Genomic DNA, 22,369 nt, shown 5'->3' with positions numbered 1-22,369 from the left:
TACAAAAATTCATCTTGTTTTATTGTTTAAAAATAAACAAAGTGCATTTCCTTCAAAATTATCCCAATAAATAATATAACACAAATATATTTTGTAAAATTCCTAGTAGTTGTTTAGTAATTTTTAACATTCAATGTACATGATTGATTCAAAGAACTAAATTGAATAAAATTAATGAATATCTAATTGAAATTTGCAATATGTACAGAAGATACTAAAGTTACATAAACTGCATTGTTTATTATTTATCTTATGTTTTTATCCAGGAAGTGAATACAAAAAGTATACTTCGTTACTTCTAGAAAAGATTCAATTTTTGCGCGCAAATTTGCAGTACCATCTGTCGTCACTAAGATGAAATACATATATGTGTACATAATTCAAACTTCACATCCCTATCGACTCTGTTTCGTTTATGACCCACCACCTCGCGGGAACATTCGTTTTTAATTGTATTAAAATCAAATGGAAATAAATTGAATAAATTTAGTACAATGCTCGACATTGAATATCAAAATATAAATTCATTATAGTTTTATACAGGATACGGATTCTATTCAACATTTCGCGTGCATTGATCTTATATGAAATAATTAACATTTATTTAATCCCTTGTAATTAATAAACAGTATATTTTCCTGCTAATAATATGCCAACAAGAAAATACATAATCGGATTGTATAAATACTTCGTAATGCACTAGGATAAAATAATCCACTCTTATACACAACTGCACCACTATCAATTCGATTCTTTTGTAATATTAAACGATGAATTGTAAAAGAGAACAATGAAGAAAATGGTCGGCATTTATCGACCTATCCCAAACAATAATTACATATTACCACGCAATGACATGGTAATTTTTAATTCTCCGTCTTTCTCACGCAACAGTAGCTGGCAACAGCCAACCATAGACGGAAAAGCATCACGAACGCCACGACATCATTTGCAGTTGCGCCACCCCGCAATGAAGGTTGTCACGAAGTATAAAAACAGCGTACCCATCGATATGTCTTCTCAGTCGATATCCAAATAGTGGAAAAAAAGGAATAATCTAATCGATATATATACAACTATAATTCGTTATCAAAAAAATCAACATTTGAAAAGTAGCTTCTCGCTTTCAGATAGTGAAAACACTAGGGGATGAAATAGAAGAGTGTAGATTCGGCGTGGAAAAGCGCGCACGAAGCGGGAAATGCTCTCTGTGGCCCCGAAGCGACGACGCCACGTACTAGATGGTATATTATTGATCAATAAGAGAGGCTAACATGGGTGACCCGTGCCGGCAGAGGCAGCTGTTACTTCCTCCGTATTTTTACGCGACGCGCGTATACCGCGAGAAACCGATCTTCGAACAGTGTCTGAACACGTTCTCGGCGTTTTCCCTGCGTATTTGGGACAAAGTGGACCGTTTCCCTGTACAAGAAGTACCGACCGTACGTGAAACGCGCCAGCCTCATACTCCCGTGGAAATACACGAATCGAAGGAGACAGAGGGAGTAACGGAAGAGTAACGGCAGAGTAACGGCCAGCTAGGATAGCTAAGGCATAAGATAGGTCGCGGGGGTGAAAGGGGAATAGGGTAGTGGGAGTGAACGGAGAGAGACAGACGGAGAAGGAGCGAACGAGTGGGAGAGCAACGGGAAGAAAGCGCGATAGAAGAGGAATCGCAGAAACAGAGGGAGAAAGAGACGTGTGAGCGACATGTGTCTGTGTTGAGAATTCCATCCACGATAGTACGGCGGCCGAGGGTGCGCCGAGAGAGAAGATCGGTAGCATTCTCCTCTCCTATATCCGATACTTTCTCGTCGCCTACACGGGACTATCGATGCAGACCTTACGGAAGAAAAACAGTCCGTGCAAGTGTGAGTAAAAAAAAAAAGTAAGAAAAGAAAGGGAGAGAAAAAAAGAAAATAAAAGCCACCCCCGTAAACGAATTTATACAAGTTTCTTGTGCATACCATTAAACTCGTGCGGTATTGACGTCGTCCTGTGTACCTGGTGTATACATTGTGATATACGTATCGGCGAGTTATGTGGCCTTTGATAGTCTTAGCCTGTTTCGTGGGATCTTCGACGTTCTCGTAAGAATTACGTTGTGTGATATCACCCTGTAGATTGGTCAAAGGGAGCTTTGGAATATGGCTTCCCTATTCTGTAAGAGGGAGAAAGATGACGGTTGCTCGATTTGGGCCACACAGATTAATTTCGTACATGAATAACATAGAATGTATTGAATAAATACGTGAGCCGCATAGTTCCGAAGGAGCTGATGGAATGCTGGGTGCTTTTGTTGGGGACGACACTGTTAATTTTGTGGTTTTCGCGCGAGCTTTCATTATAGACTTATAATTTACCGACCGTGGTAACGTAGTTTGTTGATTTGTTTGTTTGTTTGTACGTCGTACCGCTAATAGATGGCAGCACTACACATTTCGGACACCTCATATTAAGGATTATACTACTTCTGACAATTAATTCTACGTGGCAACAATTTTGATCCTTCGCTTTAAATTCACTGAGTTTGAACATTGCAGATTCAAAAGATAAATGAAGTGAATTCAACATGTATACTCAGAATATTCGTTCGGAATATATTTATTGAAAATTTCAATGCGAAATCGAAATATAAGTTGAATGTACATAAAAATAAAGAGATTAGATAAAGATGAGTCACTCATAAAATGTAACGTGACTTTTACGCTTGCTCGTTTTTATTTTTTATTTAATAATGTTCTGTTCGAGTTAATATAGACACGTCCTATGCATAGAAGTAAGAAGGGAAATACAATAGATATAGAATGAACCGGTAAATCACGTCCCCCTAAGGTAAAACTCATTTTATGTAGTTGTGTTTGACAATAGACAAGCTGTGACGTAATGTTTGGAAAAGGGAATATGTGAAGTATTATCTAGTAAGAATATCGTACATACAAATATAAATTTAATTAGAGGAAAATCTTATAAATATTACATTGTTAATACATATTATTAAGATTATTATTCTTACAGTATATTATTATGTTAAATTTTGTATCAGTATGACTGTAATAATCATTTATAAGAATTTGTCAAAATTTTTATATAACATTCGAATACATGTAAGTTCTTATACTTTTCGATGCCATGATTTTAACAAATAAACAATGCTGAGTAACTATGTGCAATATGTGACTAACGAATTTTTCGAGTAAACGTCATCTTAATAACATATGAGACTTATTAAAAGTTACTTAATAATCTATCTAAGAATTTCGGTAATTAAAATTAACGGAGACTTTTGATAGTAATTTGGTAATTTTAGAAGTTTCTGAGCACACACACACACATACACACAAAAGCACAGAATTTACTAGAAATTTTAGTTTACGTCCAACATGTTCGTGCTTGATGCACATTCTGAATTGTCTGATGACAACTTAGTAGAAGATTGAACGTACTAAATCAAATTAGTTCATCGTCTACAAAATTAGCATTTTTAACATTCCTCGTTTCATTGTTATGTCTGATCTATCAAGTACTTTACCACTGAAATTACCACGTTAAGCAGATTCCTGCGATATTTCTGTATCGACAAAACAATCGACGATGTCTTGTGACACGTAAAACCAAAATATCTTCTTTGTGACGGGAGAAATTAAATTTCTATGGATCTGTTATTGATTTATTTTAGCGTGTACCAATCGTTTCGTTCAATTTTCACTATAATTGAATCTCGAAGAATATCATGAAAAAAAATTAGAAGTTTGTCTACAGCGTATTAATTATTAATTAATATGTTATACCTATCACTTCGAAACTGAAAAAACCTGAAGTTTAGTCATCAACTCTGTGTCATCTTCTGTTTTTCTCATTCAATATACTATAGCGAGCCATTATTTTATTTATAATATAATTATTTCCTATATAATATAACTTGGCTTAGAAAATGAAATACAGGGGAAACTCTACGTAGCTCGACATATCTTGAGAAACGAAAAGAAGACTGAAAATTTGAACTAAGAAGAGCAGTTAGTTATTCACAAAGATATTCGAACAGTAGCACAATTTTAATCCGCTATAACTCTGTATTAGTTAAAAATTATCCTACCTATATCTTAAGCTATTTCTTGATCAAAATATTCATCAGGAAATGATTTACGTTTTATTCTAATATTTTTTTTGTTGTTGTTATTTTAATTATCTGTAAAAAAGTCTTCAAAATTTCCTAGTAATGTCTTATAAAAGATCATTCCAATAATAGTTACCGCTATATATCCTCTAACTTCTAATTCTACCTCTAGTACTAAATTTATTATAGTCAAATCTGATTAATTAGTATATAAAGACAGGAATAAACGCAGTCATGTGCAGGTACATTTTATGTAGCCACTGTACGTACCTTATCGATTCATCGTTATTCTTTTCACCAATACCATGGCGTAGCATAATTGTGACTACGATAGACTAATTAATTAGTGTATATACAGTGTACAAATAGTTTTGTAGCGTTAAGATGCATCTTAACGATCTATGTTATTCCCTCGATCAATACTTTTACCTGCTACGTATCACGTGCTATAGTCGTGATAGCGATAAACTAATTAATTAGTATACAAATACGATAATAGATGCAGCGGTGTACAAATATTTTCGTAGTTACCGTAGGAGCCTTATCGATCTACGATGGTATTTCTTTGATAAATATTTTGACGCACCATTACGTAGCATAGTAACAGCGACAGACTAATTAATTAGTATACAAATACCATAATAGATATAGCGGTGTACAAATATTTTTGTAGTTTCCTTAAGTGCGCCTTATCGATCTATTATGCTATTCCTTCGATCAATATTTTGACGTACTATCGCGTAGTATAGTTGTGATACAGTGTTAGGCTAAATAGGCAGCGTGCATCGACTAAAACCAAGGACTAGAACGGGATACAAAGGGCGTACAAAGGTGATCGCGTTGAGGGGGTGGGAAGGGCATGAATTGGTTATCCGGATAGAAGCTCGAGTATCGACAGTTGGCGTTCTCCACTCGAGTCGCACGAGTACGTTCAAACAAATGCGCCGGTGTGCCTAGTGGCCATTAAAGTCGCGAGGGGTCGTGCAAAGTGTGCGTTAAAGAAGCTGTACGCGTTCATGTTAGAATGGGGTGTGCACGGACATTTCGATAAATTGTCTGTAGAAAGGCAAATCGAGGAGGTACGAGTGGCCAGAGATTAAGACTCGCGAGGGGATGCCTGGTTGATGATTGAAAGAGAGAATTTTCTATACGATGGTCGAGATGACTGTAGGGTAGCGATGGTGTATGTTTAATAGCAATTGAAAGCTGCCGCAGTTGTTTATTCGTTGGTAAAATGATAAAGCGATAGAGAATATATCAGGATATTTGAGAATTTTATGAGATGAAAACGTATCTTATGAAATGAAACAGAGTATCAAAATTTATAAGAACGTTGTCGACTTTGATATTGTAGTTTCTGGATTTGATCATCCGTTGCTATCGTTCGTAGTCGGAAACATTTTACGTTTTTTTTATAGAATAAGATGCATTTTTATATCTCGTTCTTAATACACCACCGCTTGCAGGATGTAGTTTGAGACAGATAAAAATAAAACGAAATGACATCCAGTTTTATAAAGTAAGATTACTACACGATTAAAATTAAATCCAATAATAATCGCGATTTGATATTTCGAAGCAAAGTGCCGAAATATCAGATAATTTAAAGATCACGACGAAAACGGACGAGAACGCGATCGCCCTCGTCTAATTTCGAATTAATCGTCAACATTTTATTCTTAAATTCGTCAGCAACTGGCCATATTATATAGGCTTAACGAGATCAATTTTCCAGCGGATAGAGAACGATGAACCGTGCAACGACTAACAAAGTAACGCGAAATCTGTCGCGGTTGGTGCTCGTTTTAATATCCCTGCATGCGGTCTGGTTGAAGCCGGGACCAAGTTGAATCCCGTACGACGTGATTCTATCGAATTATCGAACTCGAAACAGCGGGGATTCGAAACGATCCGTTGGCGATGGTTTCAAGCCTCTTGAACTTAATATCGATCGACCACACGATCAGTTCATCCGGTGAAAGCATCAAACGAGAATCCTTTCGAGCATCCTTCGGATAAGCAATTTATTTCTCCTTCCTATTGCTCGCCTCTCCTTTTCTACGAATAATAATTCGATCTTGGAACCTTTCTCTTTTTTCGTTCTTGGATGGAGACATCGGTAGATGAAACGTTATTTAATAATTCTCGAGTGTGTAGGAAATTGCATAGGGTTGAAACACCGAGTATTACTACTTGTAATGAGAGGAGCAATTCTACTGTTGCGAATGATTTACGAAATCGTTTAGAAGCAAGTAGCGATTTAGATTCCTTGATAGACTCGTTGGTAATTTACCGATTTAGATTCTCTTCTTCCTCTTATCGATATTTATATTAATTAAAACTTTTTTTAAATTTAATTTAGGATCGTTCGAAACGCTATTACTACTTATAGAGGGATAAGTATTTTCACTTTTGCAAATAAGTGAAAGCTTGTGGATTTTTCATTGGACGAATAAAGCTCTTATATAAGTTGTCCTTTTTTCTCTATCGAAATTTATAGACACGTTTTAATATTTCTTCTATCATCCAGGTTCAAGTTCAAATATAGAATAGGTATTATTAATATTTTTACCTTTTGGAAGAGGGATTTCCGTTTTCAGAGAAATAATTAGTGAAATCTGTTACAAGCAATATTTTTCAACGCGTGAATAAATAAAGCTCTTACGATTGATTCTTCCTCCTTATGGAAATTTTATTCAATGGAACTTTCTCATTTACTCGGGTTGGAGTTGAAACGCCGAGTATTACTACTTATTATTCGAAAAATATTCACGCTTGTTATTCGAGAAATATTTCCACTTTCTTAAATCATAGCAGAGATTTATTACGATTTACGATTAGTCCAATTTTCTTTCTTCATTTCTTAATTGGAAAAAACATTTATTTGTTGAAAGGATATAAATAATCTTGTTTGTGCCTGTTTCGCAGTCAAGAACGAACCAACCCGATTTCTTGGGGAGGGTGTGTCGTTCAAGGCGAAGCTGATTGGCATATTGGAAGTATCGGAAGCACGCGGGGACCGGATGTGCCAAGCAGCTTTGGCGGATCTGAAGATGGCGATTCGAGCTGCCGGTGAACACAAACAACGAATCGCCGTTCAGGTCAGCATCGATGGATTACGCTTGCGGGACGAGAAGTCTGGGGTAATGACTCTCAAAAATGACAACCATAACAAATTTCATAATAAAATAAATATCCGATAACAAATGATAAAAGTAAAATATTAACTTTCTACAGAGAAATATTCGTCAAGGATTACATTTTTCAAAGATTGAATATTATATTCTTTTTTTAAGTAACCAAATCTTTTAACAGTGTTTTATTCGATTAAAATAAAATATTTTTTTAATTTTAGTAACAAAATATTGTTTTAGTTACTTTTGCGTATATGTACATAAAATGGATAGTTTTTTACATGATCAAAATTTGTTTGTTCCAGGACTGTCTGTATCACCATCCTGTACATAAGATATCGTTCATCGCGCAGGACATGAGCGATTCGAGGGCTTTTGGATATATTTTTGGGTCACCAGACACGGGTCATCGTTTCTTTGGCATCAAGACAGATAAAGCAGCAAATCAAGTAAGTTTTTCACAGTTTTCATCCAATGCATCTTATCTTCTATCGCGTTAATCTGAAAAATTATGAATACTAAGTATCGATCGTAAGAAGTTGACTTTGCTATTCCTCGTTTGCTCGTTGGTAAAAACAACAGATTGTAATTTCTGCATAATTCTTATTTTAATTTAATGTTTGAATAATGACTTTTATAAATGAAGTATAATAAGAGAATGGGAAACAGGTAAAATAAAATTTAGAAAAAGTGACAAGTAGCTGTATTCCTCTTAAATCGTACTATCTCTTAAATGGTTAATTTAACGAAATTTCCGAATAAATTAAATTTATGAATTTTTACACGTTTATATCGCGTTATAAACGTATTTTAATGCTACATTTCCTACTAGATTTTATAATTAGCGATATTATATTCATATCTCTCTTACAACCAGAATTACAATTTTATTCTATTTATATCCTAATATCTTTGAAATATTTGCACTAATTATCTGATGATGTACCTTATCGATTACTTTACCAACGAGTAATGTGAAATTACTCGACTAAAAACAGTTAACTTTATGTACCCAATTAAAATGAAATTAATCAACAATTTTCTACGATCATTAAATTCGCTTTCCGAGAATCCTCAATTGCCGAGTTCGAAAGCTATTAAGAACAACGATGACTAAACACTAACATTTACCCTACGATAATTCGCGTTAAACCTGACACAACGCACGTTCGTCGAAAGTTTAAAAAATTAACAATAATGAGCGAACCATGGTCGACAGAAAGAAACCGTTTAGTCTGTGTGATCGATAAAAAGCGAGAGGCGATGAACGCAAGAACAGCCCGGCATTATATCGTCACCGGCACGAATATTGCCTTTGAGAAACAACAAAAGCACAAGGTTGGTACGCGTTGATTCGATAGGAGAGCCGTTCGTGCGCGAGTACGATCCTTAAACGTGGGTCTACAACCGTGTCATTTATCGTGAACGATTCGCTTTGCCGAGGCAAGGGGATCTAAAATGATATTTGTCCAATCCGGAGAAGCAATATCGACCTCGGTAGCTCCAGTAATTCCGCAGGGGTATGTAAATAATTGCATTATAGGATTCAGTCTGCCGCCCTAACGATACACCGCGGGAGATTGTTGTTCGATTATACGCGATTCCCTTCGTACTCGTTCAAAGAGATTGCGATTTCTTCGTGGCCCTCGTCTCTCTCTCTCTTTTTCATTTTCCCTCTTTTCTCTATTTCATTTTGCAATACGCCGCTTTTCACGCAATTAGGTGGGAATATATTTTTAATAGATATATTTTTGAAACGGACGTGGAAATAAATTTCAAAGAACGAAGCTGAATAGTACCATAGGGTTGGTAACTAAGTGATTGCGGAATTTGTTATTACCATCCGCAATCACTTAGTTGCCAACCCAATATATGAGCGATTCACAGGTCAACTCCACTCACTGAAATTGATGCTTGTATTACATACGATATGAATTGATGTCTACATGATGACATCAATTTTCTCCATTTTTGCTTTGTGCAGCAAACCGATTTGACAGATACCCGTATTAACACTGGAATGATTAGGATAGTTAAAAAAGAAGAAGGAAGAAGAAATTTCATTCATGGAATTTTTGGGAATTTGAATGATCTTTTCGAAAGTACATGGATGAAAGTGTATTTGTTTGAATTGGGTATCTTTACACGTGCCTTTCATTAGCATCTCTTTGATATAAGTTTCATTACTTACTTTGGTCGTCGGTAGTTCTGACGTTATTTTCTTATATCTACAAGCTTAGTCGTACCCTCCCCAAGGTTTTTAATAAGAGCGTTCGGAAGGTCTTTTACTATACTTCAAACATTTCTACGTTCGAATCTCAATATTATTTCAAACGTCACTTTGGTTTCTCGATATTTCCAACAAGATGCGATTTTCTTTCGTGAACACTGTCAGTGTTCTTCATTCTTTAATAAGCAGGAGCTAGAATTCCATTAGGAATTCCATTATCGCATGTGGAATTTCATTATCTTCCCATTTCTTAAATTTCGTACAAGAATTAATTTTAATTAATTAATTTTTAATTGGACTACAACGAAAATAGCAAAAGCTTTTGATGGAAATCGCTACACGTAATATGCGCAGCTTCGCCTATTTTACATGATTTTACGTAGGAAAAGGTCAAAGCAGTACTCTAATTACGTATATTTTAGTGTTTAAAATATCGTGCTCGTAGTAATAATATTAGAACATGACGTTTACACGAAACTTCACCGATTAGAATGTTTTGCAATTAAACGGGTTAAAGGTTATCGATAGGTGTAAGAGAGAGGGAGGATGTGGCTGACCATGTGTCTAGACTGTAAGAGAGAGGTAAACGTAATAGAAGGGGAATAGGCCATAAGTGACTGCGGACAGTGTATAGTCAGGCGCGTTTAGTATATCGGTATAACGCAGGACGTAACTCTCAACTGTCCATTATTTCGAAACGTGTTTGAATCGAAAGGTATTTCTAAAGTAATAAGAATTTGCTTTTGACATTTTTATATCGTGTCTTTGTTTTAGTTTTTGGTTAAAGTAAAATTGTTTGTCTTTATTAGCAAACATTTGTACCTTGTTATATTAATGAAATACTTCAAGTTCCTGCATTGTAAAAGCATTTTTATTAAAAATTTTATTGCAGGTGGTAATCGCGATGCGAGACTTGTTTCAAGTGGTGTTCGAGTTAAAAAAGAAGGAGATCGAGCTAACGAAGCAGCACTTAGAGCAGAACGCTATAAACGTTATTAAATTTCATACCACTGGCATCTTTGTCGAACCTACCCCTGACACTAAAGTAATTGTCATTTCCTTTTTAACTATATTTGTATTTTCACGGTCTTTTCGATAACAGTCGCTAGTTTTAAATGTTTAATAATTTATCATACGGTGATGTGCGAAAATTTCGGGCCACTTCCTTGCTTCTGTATATATAGAGTATCTAAAAAAGCTATAATAAAACAATATTTGGTATAAGATATAGCAAACGAACAGAATAACAAATTAACATTGTATGCTGTTGTATAATATTAAAGTTGTGTATAGTATATGATTATATTCTGGTGTTAAAGTTAAGATTCATTAAAATGTCGCTTTTGAAATATAAAGTGAAAAACTGATCTGGCTGGAAATTTATGCACTCCATTTTGTAACATGTAAAAAATACAATTTTAGAACAATTTCATTATTAAATATTTAATACTGTTGAATCGTTTTGCGACAGGGTGCAGCAGGATCAGAGTCCTCTCTTCTTCGGGTAAGGAATGCTAATTCGGAGGCGGATAAGTCAACTGATAAACGAAACGAGCCTCAAAGTGGCGTTATCAGGGATTTATTAGATATACAATTCGAATTGGACTCTCTGCAGCAAGGTATCCATCACATGGACAAAATTACCCCTGAAAATCCACCACCTTCCGCTGACGATCTCTTTGAAACCGATCCATTCGGTGATTCTTTCGCGAATATGAAGGTATGTAAAAAATTAGCTTTAATATCTAGTATGCTCTTATTTTTTAGATTATTTCCTTAAAATAATATGTTTTGTTTAAAACATTCTTCTTGTATTTTTGTAGCTCGAAGATACTGTACGAGCAATTTTACCACCACCACCGTCATCCTCTAAAAGAGGCCACCTAGAGCGACAACAAACGGTTCCAGGCACCCAATCGTCGATCACGTCGAGTCCAGCAACCACTCTGACTAGCAAGACCCCTCCACTTCAAAGTACAATTCAGTGGTTCGACAAAGAAACCGAGAATCTCTTTAGTGACAGTGAGCTCACCAGCTCGGCTAAAAATACGCCGGTTAAAAAGGAAGTGGAAGAGGTAAATATTTATTATATATACATTAATATTATACTGGTCTTAGAGAGAATAAATTATTTCGAATATTTTAACTTGGAATGTAAATAATATAATTATTCTTTAAGTTCTCTAAGTTCTCTAAGTTAAAACTGTTGATTTTTTTAAAACATTGAGGAAACAGATTGCTCTATTACTATATGATCGATCACAATTATCGATTTTGATCCATGAAGTCTTTCCAAACTGTCTATCGACTTCCTGTCATTTTATTTATGTTTTTAATTAAATACTTTGTATTTGATAATTGTTACAGACCCAAGCCAAGAGCCCACAAATAGACGTGTTCACGGAGTTGGACCCGCTAGGAACCGGTTTAATAAAACCTTACGTAGACAAGAAGGACTTCTTCCAACACCTGAAGAATCCTCCCAAGAAGGTGCTAAAAGATTTAGTGTCTACTAATTCGGCAGACACGTTCCCAACGAACTTTAACGTCCTCTCGGAACCCATAGAGTCAGTGAAACCACGAAACGACATAGTTCCCAAAGAAAATCAATTCGAGGACACAAACTTTGCAAATTTCGATCGATTCGACGAAACCGAGGCGATTCAGTCAGTTTTCACGCGCAGTGATTCGTCCAGAAAATCAGATATTACGCCTAGAACGACTCATCATCAACCTCTTTCTGTGTCTTTGCCTCCTGAAGACTCTTCTACCTCGAAATCCTCGGCAATCTCGACTATTCCCACTTCCGCAGGCGTTTCTCTGCTCGGTAGAATAGACAAAGACTCCACAGAATCCACGCATAGCTTGGTAAAGCTTCCCAGTCCCATAAAAACTACGCGCCAGAAAGAATTTGACATTGATATCACCGGCAGCAAAGTACCATCTATGGACAAACCGTTCCCAGTAGATTTCTCGACAGTCAGCGATTCACCAGCATCTCCACTAAAGTCTTGTCCCTCTGACGCCAACTCCAGACTATCCACTTCGTCCGCGGAACTGGAACTCGTACCTGAACCTCCTCCTCGAGGAATCGCTAACATTCTAATCAACCCTCCTCCTCTGCCACCGAAGAAGCAGGGCGTCAGGGGTGTTGTAAAGCCTCCTCCAAGGCCGCCGCACACAGATACATACTTCCACTACGACTTCCCTGAAAGAGAGCCCGTGGCGACAAGCGACAGGAACATGAGTCCGTCGAGGGACGCAAAGAGTCAGTCAGATGACAATTTCAGTCCGCCCGTTCAGTTGTCTAGCAAATCGGATTTGATAAGCGTGATGACCACGTCGGCGTTCGAGGACTCGTTTAGTTCTATGGTACCCACCACGAATTTGTCCTCGTTTTTCACTTCCACTTCCAGTTCGACGACTGGACCCAAAAAGACGAAACCTTCGTTGGATATCACTTTAAGCCAATTAACGTCTGCCAATTTAGATGAATTGGCGAGCAGTTTAGGGATGACTGTAAAGGAGTTGACTAGCCTAACTCTTCAGCAGTTGACCGAGTGCTTGGCTACTCTCTCAGCCAAGGAAGCTGTTGCCAGCGATAGCGAGGAACCAGTTCCTATAAAGCAAGAGCAAGTCAGTACTGTCCAAGCACAACCTGTATCTAGTATGGTGCAACCGAAGCCGTTCAACGAGCCACAGCTTTTTACTAAAACGAACATCGACCAGGAGACCAAGCAGGATGCTACTTATGATAAGTACGCTGTTTTTAGAGAACTGTTGGAGCTGGAACAGATGGAGAAGAACGAAGAGAACGTCATGAAAGATTTCGCGGAGGAAGAGGAAGTGACAAAAGAGGAGTTTGAATTAGTTAGTCAGCAACAAGAAACCAGCGAAGAGATCAGATCAGAAACTTTGGCTACTCTGGTGAATCTAACGGTGAAACTTCCGCCTAGTAACGAGGATCTGACCAAGGAAGAACAAATTGAGGCAAAGTCTGAAGACACGACTGAACTATCTTCGAGTTTGACATTTGAAAAACTTCAGCCAATTGAACTAGAAAGTAAAACAGAACCAGTGACAGAGCCTGAAGTACCGACAGATTTATTGACGAAACAAGAAGAAGAGGAATCTGACAAAACGAAAGCTATAATCGACATTGAGGAGAGAACAGAAGAACCAGAGCCTGTTGACAAACCTAGCGAATCCAACGAGGATTCTGATAAACCAGAAACCAAAGAAACAACTACAGAAGAGGGTAATGGGCCCTTGGTTGAAGTAAATAAAGTTGAGGTAAAATCTTCAGTATCTATATCCAGCGACAAATACGCGGCTTTACGTGAAATTATAGGCGAACCAGAACCACCAGTCAAACAACTTGACGAAGACACACCGAATTCCACTAGAATGTCTCCTGTGATTCAATTATCGACCCAGCAAAAGACTTCAGCCGAGGTGGAGTTGCTAAATTTATTTTCTGACACGCCTCCACCTTCCAGTCCTAAAAAGCAGTCTAAAAATGAGGAAGACTCGAGTTCTATGGGGATGGATATTTTTGAAGAGATTAAAATGTTAAGCAGCAGTGGACACGCACCAAAAACCAAGTCTCTAATTCCTGAAGACATCTTCTGCCCATTTACAGAATTAAAACCAGAAAGAGACGAAAGTAAAGATGATAGCAGTTGGACGAAGTTCGACACGGGTCTCTTCGTTTCAGACAGACCCCCTTCTGACTGTCCTCCTTCGATTAGTAGAACTTCGCCGTGGTCTCCTGATGGAAAAGAGTTCCAAAGAGAAGCGTCTTTCAAAGGAAGCATGTACCAACAATCAGGCGACAGCGATAACGAGTGGAAAGACGAGGAAGAGAGCGAGGAGAGCAATGGAAGGGGACGAGATGGCAGATTTAGATGTAGCCACTATCCAAGATTCGATGCTCCTTTCGGCGATAGGAGCTTCTACGAGGAAACAGGTGGTCCGGGGAGCAAACGAGACAGAGGCTTCCGGGATAAGATGATGGAAAAGCCTCGCGATTCTGCATGGATCAAGAATTCCGGACACAGGCCTCGTGACACTTCTCCGTGGCACGATGAGAGTCAATGGGAGAAAGAACCCAAGCATTATCCTCATAGAAAGATGCAGTATAAGGACGAAGAAGAACACTACGAGGGTCACTGGAAATGTAGATCGAAGCCTCAACGTTGGAACTGGCCACACGAGCATGGACCCTTTTATGACGAGGAAAGAAAAAGGAAAATGATGCTGTGGAAGGAAGATAGGTTTGGTAGCCAAGAAAGTATGGGATACGACGATGACGATAGGTGGTCTAGAAGGAAATATGAGAGAAGACGATGGGAAGAGGATGCCAGATTTTGGAATAGGAGATCAACGGGTCCACCAGATTCTGACTATCCTAGTAGAGAAAGTTACTATTACTATAGAGAAAGCAGGGAACGACCACACGATTATCCTTCAGCTTGGAACGAAGACTATGGCTCCGATAGACCAGGAGACGATTCCCCAAGGTATAATCAATCAGGTAGAAAGCGACACTGGCCGAAGAGGCCAAATAGTGCAAACGAGGGACGCAACGCTGACATGGTCTACCCTGAATCTCGAGGAAAATTCGGCACCTCCAGGTCCGAGTGCAATGATAATGACTCTGATCCATATGTAAGATCTTCGCAACGTTCCAGGAGTCGTCAAAGTTATTGGGGTAGCGATCAGGAATATGACAGCTGGGCGGATAGGCCTTATTGGTCCGAGGAACTAGATACCAAGAGTGAGAGTCTTCACCGAAAGAGAATACCCAGGCACAAACCTCGCCAGCCTCACGCAAAGACCCAGAGTCCATTTGAGGACGATTTTGCACAAACTGTAGAACACGTGGACCCCACTACCGTGGAACCTCTGGCTACAGCGGAGCCACGAATTCGTTCTGAAGGCAGTGAACGGAAACCATCACCACAGAGTCCTTCGTTTACGACTAGGTATCCGAAGGCTCCCAGGAGAGGGATGGGTATGGATGAGGTCTACAGCAAAAGATCTAGTTACTTCGAAGATGATTTACCCTTCGCGGCTACTGGCATGGGCGATTCGCCCGATAGACAAAGGCTTCCTTCTGACCAAAAAGCTACGCCTGAAGAACTTCCCTGTGAATCCAAAGATGCTCATCAGACGACTGACGATTTTGTATCAGGGGACGGCAGCCGTGATTCTTTCTTCAATGGACACCTGAGATACGACGACGATGCGTTCGCTTTTAAGTCAGAAATGGAAGACAACGTCTCTGAACACAGAGCGACCACTTTACCTTTGAAGAATCATGGTCGACAAGGAAAGTACTCTGCTGGAAGTAATAATAATAATAATAACAATAAGTCGAGGAACGATCAGCATATTAGGAAGTCAGAATCGGTGAATATATTTGTCAGGGAGAACGATCCGTTCGGGGATGACGATTTCTTCGATTGATGGGTCGTTAGAGAGGTGTTTTACCTTAATAAGCACGGTGCTGGACATTTCGATGAGTTTTCACGTGTCAGTTCCGGGTTTTCGGAGATGGTGCCGGGGTGATTCGACGAGGTGCGTTTACTTAATTTGTACAAAAACGTACCGGGCTTTGAGCTGTCATTGCTCTATTTAGTCCTCGAGTTAGAGGTGGACTGTTATCGCGTACCATCTATGTTTTTTCTTTTTTTCGGTTGGATTTAGACTATTATGGAGGCAGTAAGCGTTGGTTGATGGAGATTATTAAGCGGTAATAGGACTTGAATATGGCGTTCCGTTGTTTATGACAGAATTGTGGAGCGCTTAGTAAAGGTTGAATTGAAGTACTCGTGATGAGGTGATAAAGTAACAATTAGTAAATGATTTTTGCATTTACCTTTTTTCATTTTTTGGATATTTATATCTTAGAAAAATTAATAGAAGATTATTTTAGGTTTCAATTGAGAAATTTTTTGTAATTTCAATTGATTTTAGATGATAATAGGGATCACGCGTGTTGGTCAATGACATTGAATAAATTCTACTCGCTATTTATTAATTTCTAATCCCATACCAAAAAAAGTGCCGGATCAAAAAATGACCCAGGTAGCAACTTAACATGAAATCTCTTTCTGTTTATTGCATCAACAGTACAGCATTACTATAAAAGATACATTCCAAATAAAAATATTCTATCACGTCGTATCCATTCAGAAAGTTTCTAAATGCGTATAAAGAAAATTTATTTCTTAGAATACCAAAATCGTATCCTTCGACTTGAAGTTCAAATTCGTTTAAAAATTAATATATAGGAAAGGTATTTTTAAACGATTAATACTTATTGCCTCCATTATAGCTAACAATATGTTGTTTAGTTGAGATTTATTATTATATAGTGTGAATGTGAACTAGAAATGATTGACAGTGACAAACGCGTTCTTTTACGGTTGATCCACTATTAGGTCCATCGGTGAAGAGGATTCGTCTTAACGTATCGATAGCGAGATATCGATGGGGTACGAGCTACGTACCGACTGCTAGTCATTGTTTTAATAAATTTGTACATAATGTTATATCGGCGTTAGCGTGAAATTGATTCGTCGATCGGGGTCTGTATATGTGCGGTACAGTTTGTATGGCCAATTGTTTGCCGTAATCTTGACGTGCGCTTTCAATTCCTGATCATCGGTCCATAGAGTGTAATTATGCTTAGGTTCGAAGTAAAGTGGGATGCTCCGTAAAGTTTATGTTAAACGCTAATTTACAATATTTTTATTTAGTCAACGTGAAATTATGCATTTTGAGATATTCCATGATCGAATGCCAGTTTTCATCGTAGATGGCTCACGACAGTCTCAGTTAGATTACTTAATTTTTATAGAGTGTTTCATCTTAAATTGTATTCTGCATTTGAAGTGATATCAAGTCCATCACGTGATAAAATACATAATTTTAACAATTAAACAGAGACTGCTGTGATTCAATGGCGTTTATGAGACTGACGTTTATAATGATCAATAATTTGATCATAAGACGAATATTAATATCTTAATAAGACGAGAATTGAACGTTTTTGGGGCAAAGACTATCTCGTTTTGTGTGCCAGTGAAATTATATTAATTCTGTTAATCGAATTTGCGTCACGTTTAATGAAAGAATTAGGCAACCAAGCTTTTCTTTTTTCATGAGTTAATTAATTTTTTTACATTTTTATAAAATCTTCCAAAATTTTCTTATGAGCATTCCACTTTTTTACAACTGATTGCGATAGTCAATCACGTTTCTGTTTTGTTCGTTTCATACGATCACGATACTAGTCATGTCCGAGTGAGTTAGGGTTATTATATAGAGAATATAGGCTTGATCGTCAATAGTTATTGCAATTGAAATGGTTAGACATTTTTCAATTTGTATTTTGTTCTTCCGCATTTCTTCTTAAAGAAAAATTTAACCAATTATTTTGGTTCACACATTTTCATGCTCTATACTCGAAACTTCTTTTGCTATAATCAATTAGTAATTACATCCTTTTCGATACAAGTAAAACAAAATGCATCTTGATTAAATTCTAAGAATACTTATTCGATATTATTCGTGTAAATATTTTATTTACTTGTATTCCAATGTTATTAATAATTTATTTGAACATTTTATTTATACTTTTATACATTTTACAAAGTATCCATGTTCAAAGAAACTATATATTCTATAATTAATGGATATAATGAAATTTATAATAGTATTTTCATGAATTACATTCGTTTTTGGGTTACATCATTTCAGAACTACAAAAATGTTGAAAGACATTTTCAGAAAATATTGAAGTAATTTTTTGGAAAAAATGCCTAACAATTTCAGATGCAATAGCTTCAACAATGAACGCCTGAGAGGATCTCATTCGATAGTTAGATTGTTCGGAACGTTGGAGAATGAAAATGTGGCTTTTATACGTTTTTTGACTGGAACGATCTTCGTTCGTAGGTCGAATCGATACCGTATTAAGGACAAAGTAGATTCGATGATCGATTGTCGATCGAAGACGAAAAAATTGGGAAAAGAGGAGAAAAGACGAAATGAAGAAAATCTCCGTCAGTCTAGATAGTTTACAATTGCAATTTATTTACAACAAATAGAATCAATTTTAAATAATCTTTTATTTATTCTTTATTTGCAAAAGAAAAATTGTATACGTACTTTTATATTTTATATTTATTTCAGTTATTTATACGTAGATGTTGATAATTTATGGTGAATGCATTTAACGCTTGAAACGAAGAATTATTTATTATTTATTTAATTTATTATTGGAACCTTGGATCTGTTTAAGGATATAAATTATAGTCAGAGTTTTATTGACAATAATATAACTTGCATGCAATTCCACTTTCGAATATGAAACGACGAATTTCTGTTTGATCATTTGTATACCTCGTGAAGAATTCAAACATCAAAAGAGGAAAAATTAATTTTAATTTACACAATGTGTTTATCTACATAACGATGCTTATTAAGAACAATGGGACAAATTGTGTGAATTTGTAATTAAAAGTGTAACGTGCATATCGCAATTAACCAAAGCTAAAGATTTTTTTACGTAGCATCCGCAACATTATGCGCTTTATTAAAGCAAACGGAGAACCGTCAATGGCAATAATTGTGTTAAAGCGTAGATTGTAATAACGTGATTTTGAATTTTGAATTATAACGCGGCTTAATTGAATGAAAAAACAAAAAAAAAAATTAATGTTCGATGTTATTAACTATTAACCCTTGTGTGAGCAACCTGGTAGTCATTTTTATAATTCTTTAAATAAATTTTCATGTTCTTATGAAGATATCACAAAATATCATTATACATCTCCGAGTCTGCATGTGTTGGGCACTTTTATATCAAGTTCTGTGTTTAGAAATAGACTTTCATAAAAAATGTTACATATATTAAAGCTTCAACTTGCTTATATATATTTTTGTCTGACACTTTTTTTTTTTGGAGAACTAGAAATTTGTAAAATTTTTATTTTACAAAATCGACGTAAAATTTATAAAAGATCTCTTAAATATCAAAGCTTCGAATCTATGTCTACACTTGTGCTAAACATAAGCGCTATTAACGAAAAATTACGTTCGTTGGAGAATTTCTTTGCCAAATTTTCATTCGTAAACCATCTTAGTTGCAATCTATCTTACATGGACGTTCGAGTATTCTGAGTTATTGGACAAGCGTATATTACAAGTAGACCACGAATGTTTATGCGAATTTATATCTCTATGAACGTAATTAAAGAAACGAAATTCCGGTGGAAATTTGTTTCACCCTTAGAATATCACAATGAATACTTCGAATATAACACGGTCTACTTGTAAGTTTAAAGCTTTGGCTCTTTTGTAAATTGAATTATTTGGTTTTAAAAGCGAAAATCGAAGCAACGTCTAAATAATAAATGTTTGGATTAATTTCTTAATACTTCTATAAGAACATACGGTATCTTCTTATAAGGAAAATATGGGAATGAATGCCTGATAAATCACACAAGGATTAAAAGACGAGAAAAGGAGAGAAACCACTGTAAAACACAAGGAATATATACCTCCAATGTGTTGCATTGCACGCAACTTCACCACTAACATTGTTTCAACCACCACGAAATTTCTACACCCACGAGAATAAGAATTCGTACTTTCTTCGATAATAATAGTAACATCTGTGCAATATATCACGACCACTGAAAACACTATTCAGGGATTTTAGCTAACAAAGTACTTAAGCAAATATGTAAAACCTTTTTGCACGGTGAAAAGGTATGAACGATTTGCTACGAGGAAAAAGACTACGATTTTACATGAACGTAGTTAATACATTATACAAGATAACATTTAAAATGAAAGACAAGGAAGAAGGGAAAGAATTTACGACGAAGATAAAACTATACCAAACGCTTGATTTTTACGATAAGAGAGGAATTATTTGAAACTTGTAATTGAATAGAGCAAGTGAGTATATATATATTTCTGTCTGGACGTGTAAGTGATTAGCGAAAACGGAAAGTTCCACAAGCAGGACGAAGGACACGAATAATAAGCGTAAATAGTGTAATAATTATGAAATGGAAGAAAGGGGTATAAGAAACTAATTTGACGACGTTTAGAACACAGTACTCCGCATCGCTATAATAAACTACGATAATACATTGGTGACTTTATGTATGCGCTATTAATCGTGGGATATTGTCATGTTTTTAATACGACCAGATATCGCGATGACGATTTATTCCGTGCATTATTGTCAGTCTCCCGGTGAACACGAGTCGCAGTACCACACTAAAACGAACGGAACCGTTCGAATAAATTTTCACTTTAAAAATGTTGGGACAGAATAAATTTCTTTTGGAAGAAACCTACTATGACTCTTTGATCGTTTGCATGCGACACATTCGTACTCCATCTTCGTTTCTAGGAAGGCTAGTTCTAGTAAGTATAGTTTCGTGTTATTCTTTTATTTTTATTTCTTTTTTTTTTGTGATTTATGAATTATTTCCTGATGTTATTTGTATCAAGTGATGTAAAATTTCTTGATAGCGTTGTATGTATAACTCTCCTTTCAGAAAAATGATCGTTAACGATAAAATAATTTTGACACGATATACGTATACGTATAGGTAATCTTTATATTTATATACACAGTGAATATTAAATTTTTCCAGCGATAACGATAACGATAACACAATTTAAGATACCATTTTTATTACTTTCGTATTGTATGAGAAATTATGTTTTGAAATTTACGAGGTATATTTTATCTTTCCTTTTTATACATGAAATTATATTGAACTAATGCAAAACATGTATTAAATCAACTTCGATTTCTCAAATCCCATAATATGTCACAGAAAAACGTTTCGCAAAAATATACGAAACTATTAAACAGCGGAACGATATCTTACCAATTCTTGCAGAAATACTCGACGATCGAGAATATACGCTCAAGAGAAACACGAAAAAAGGGGAGAAATTCTGGCATTTTTTATGTTCAGTATTAACGTTCAATTTAAACTAAAATAGAATTCTCGATCGAAATGAAATTTTTGATTCACTAAAAGATACTCGACTACTCGTAAGATTTCTATGAAAGTACCACCCCGTCTGTCGTTACAGCGTTAAAATAACTACAATCCAAACTCAAGACGATGAAACAAGAAAACATTAAAAAACAACGATTTGTTGGCGAGTTAAATCGATACCGGTGGACTCGTGCCAGCGTAAACACTGTAAAAACCTGCAGGATCTCGAAGACCTCCACCACGGGGTTTCTCTTTGTTGCGATCGGCAGCGGTGGTGGCTGCGGAGGCGCCTCCTCCGCCCCTATCGCATCGAAACGGGTGGAGATCCCTCGGTTAGCGTGCTCCCCGTTCCTTGATTTGGCCGAGCACAATGCACAATAAAAGAGCATTAGATCGTCGGCTTTGTCGAGCGGTTGCACGACTTCTCGTAACAATGGCGTGGCCCCCACTCGGCCCGAGCACTCGAAACACCTGGCAAACAAGGAAACAATGCGCACGAGCCGCACTTCGACGGGATTTCGCGCATTTGGGGTGCGCGCATGCTAACAAATTATCACTCCCTCTGTCACTTTTCGTTCTCTTTATCTCTCTCTCTCTCTCTCTCTTTCATTCTCTCTGCCGATTTTCTTTCTTCTTTTCTCTTCGCGTCTTTCACGCACTCTCACATGCTACCAACCACTGCCACCTTCGTGCACACCGCCGCGAAATACTTTTCTTGCTCGCGATTACGCAGCAACCTCGTGTCAATCACAGATTTGACGATGACGGCCATCAACGTAACGCGATGATACAGACAGGTATATTTGTTGGGAAGAATATACAGTAGAACGTCGTTTATTCGAAC

At 36.7% G+C, this 22,369-nt stretch overlaps 1 protein-coding gene across 4 annotated transcripts; it reads left to right on the top strand.

Annotated features, from left to right (window-relative positions):
- Positions 1 to 1,037: 1,037 nt before the first annotated feature.
- On the top strand, positions 1,038 to 20,861 carry LOC132906226 (protein disabled). Of its 4 annotated transcripts, none has more exons than XM_060958220.1 (7): positions 1,038 to 1,871; positions 7,046 to 7,260; positions 7,557 to 7,700; positions 10,374 to 10,526; positions 10,953 to 11,201; positions 11,305 to 11,556; positions 11,849 to 20,861. In XM_060958220.1, the coding sequence occupies exons 1-7, from the start codon at positions 1,835 to 1,837 to the stop codon at positions 15,950 to 15,952; spliced, it is 5,154 nt and encodes a 1,717-aa protein (XP_060814203.1). In that variant the 5' UTR covers positions 1,038 to 1,834; the 3' UTR covers positions 15,953 to 20,861. The 4 variants fall into 4 exon arrangements, with proteins under 4 accessions (XP_060814203.1, XP_060814204.1, XP_060814205.1 ...); XM_060958221.1 differs by having other exon boundaries at positions 1,038 to 2,090; XM_060958222.1 differs by lacking the exons at positions 1,038 to 1,871; positions 7,046 to 7,260; positions 7,557 to 7,700 and adding an exon at positions 8,349 to 8,589.
- Positions 20,862 to 22,369: the final 1,508 nt, after the last annotated feature.

The sequence above is a fragment of the Bombus pascuorum genome, chromosome 4, assembly GCF_905332965.1.
Source record: "Bombus pascuorum chromosome 4, iyBomPasc1.1, whole genome shotgun sequence".
Lineage (NCBI taxonomy): Eukaryota > Metazoa > Arthropoda > Insecta > Hymenoptera > Apidae > Bombus > Bombus pascuorum.
This window is presented reverse-complemented; position numbering and strand designations above follow the sequence as displayed.

Coding starts and splice junctions, on each gene's coding strand:
- LOC132906226 (XM_060958220.1), top strand. CDS start 1,835: ATGCAGACCTTACGGAAGAAAAACAGTCCGTGCAAGT. Junction 7,261..7,556: donor TGCGGGACGAGAAGTCTGGG/GTAATGACTCTC, acceptor TGTTTGTTCCAG/GACTGTCTGTATCACCATCC. Junction 11,557..11,848: donor TTAAAAAGGAAGTGGAAGAG/GTAAATATTTAT, acceptor TAATTGTTACAG/ACCCAAGCCAAGAGCCCACA.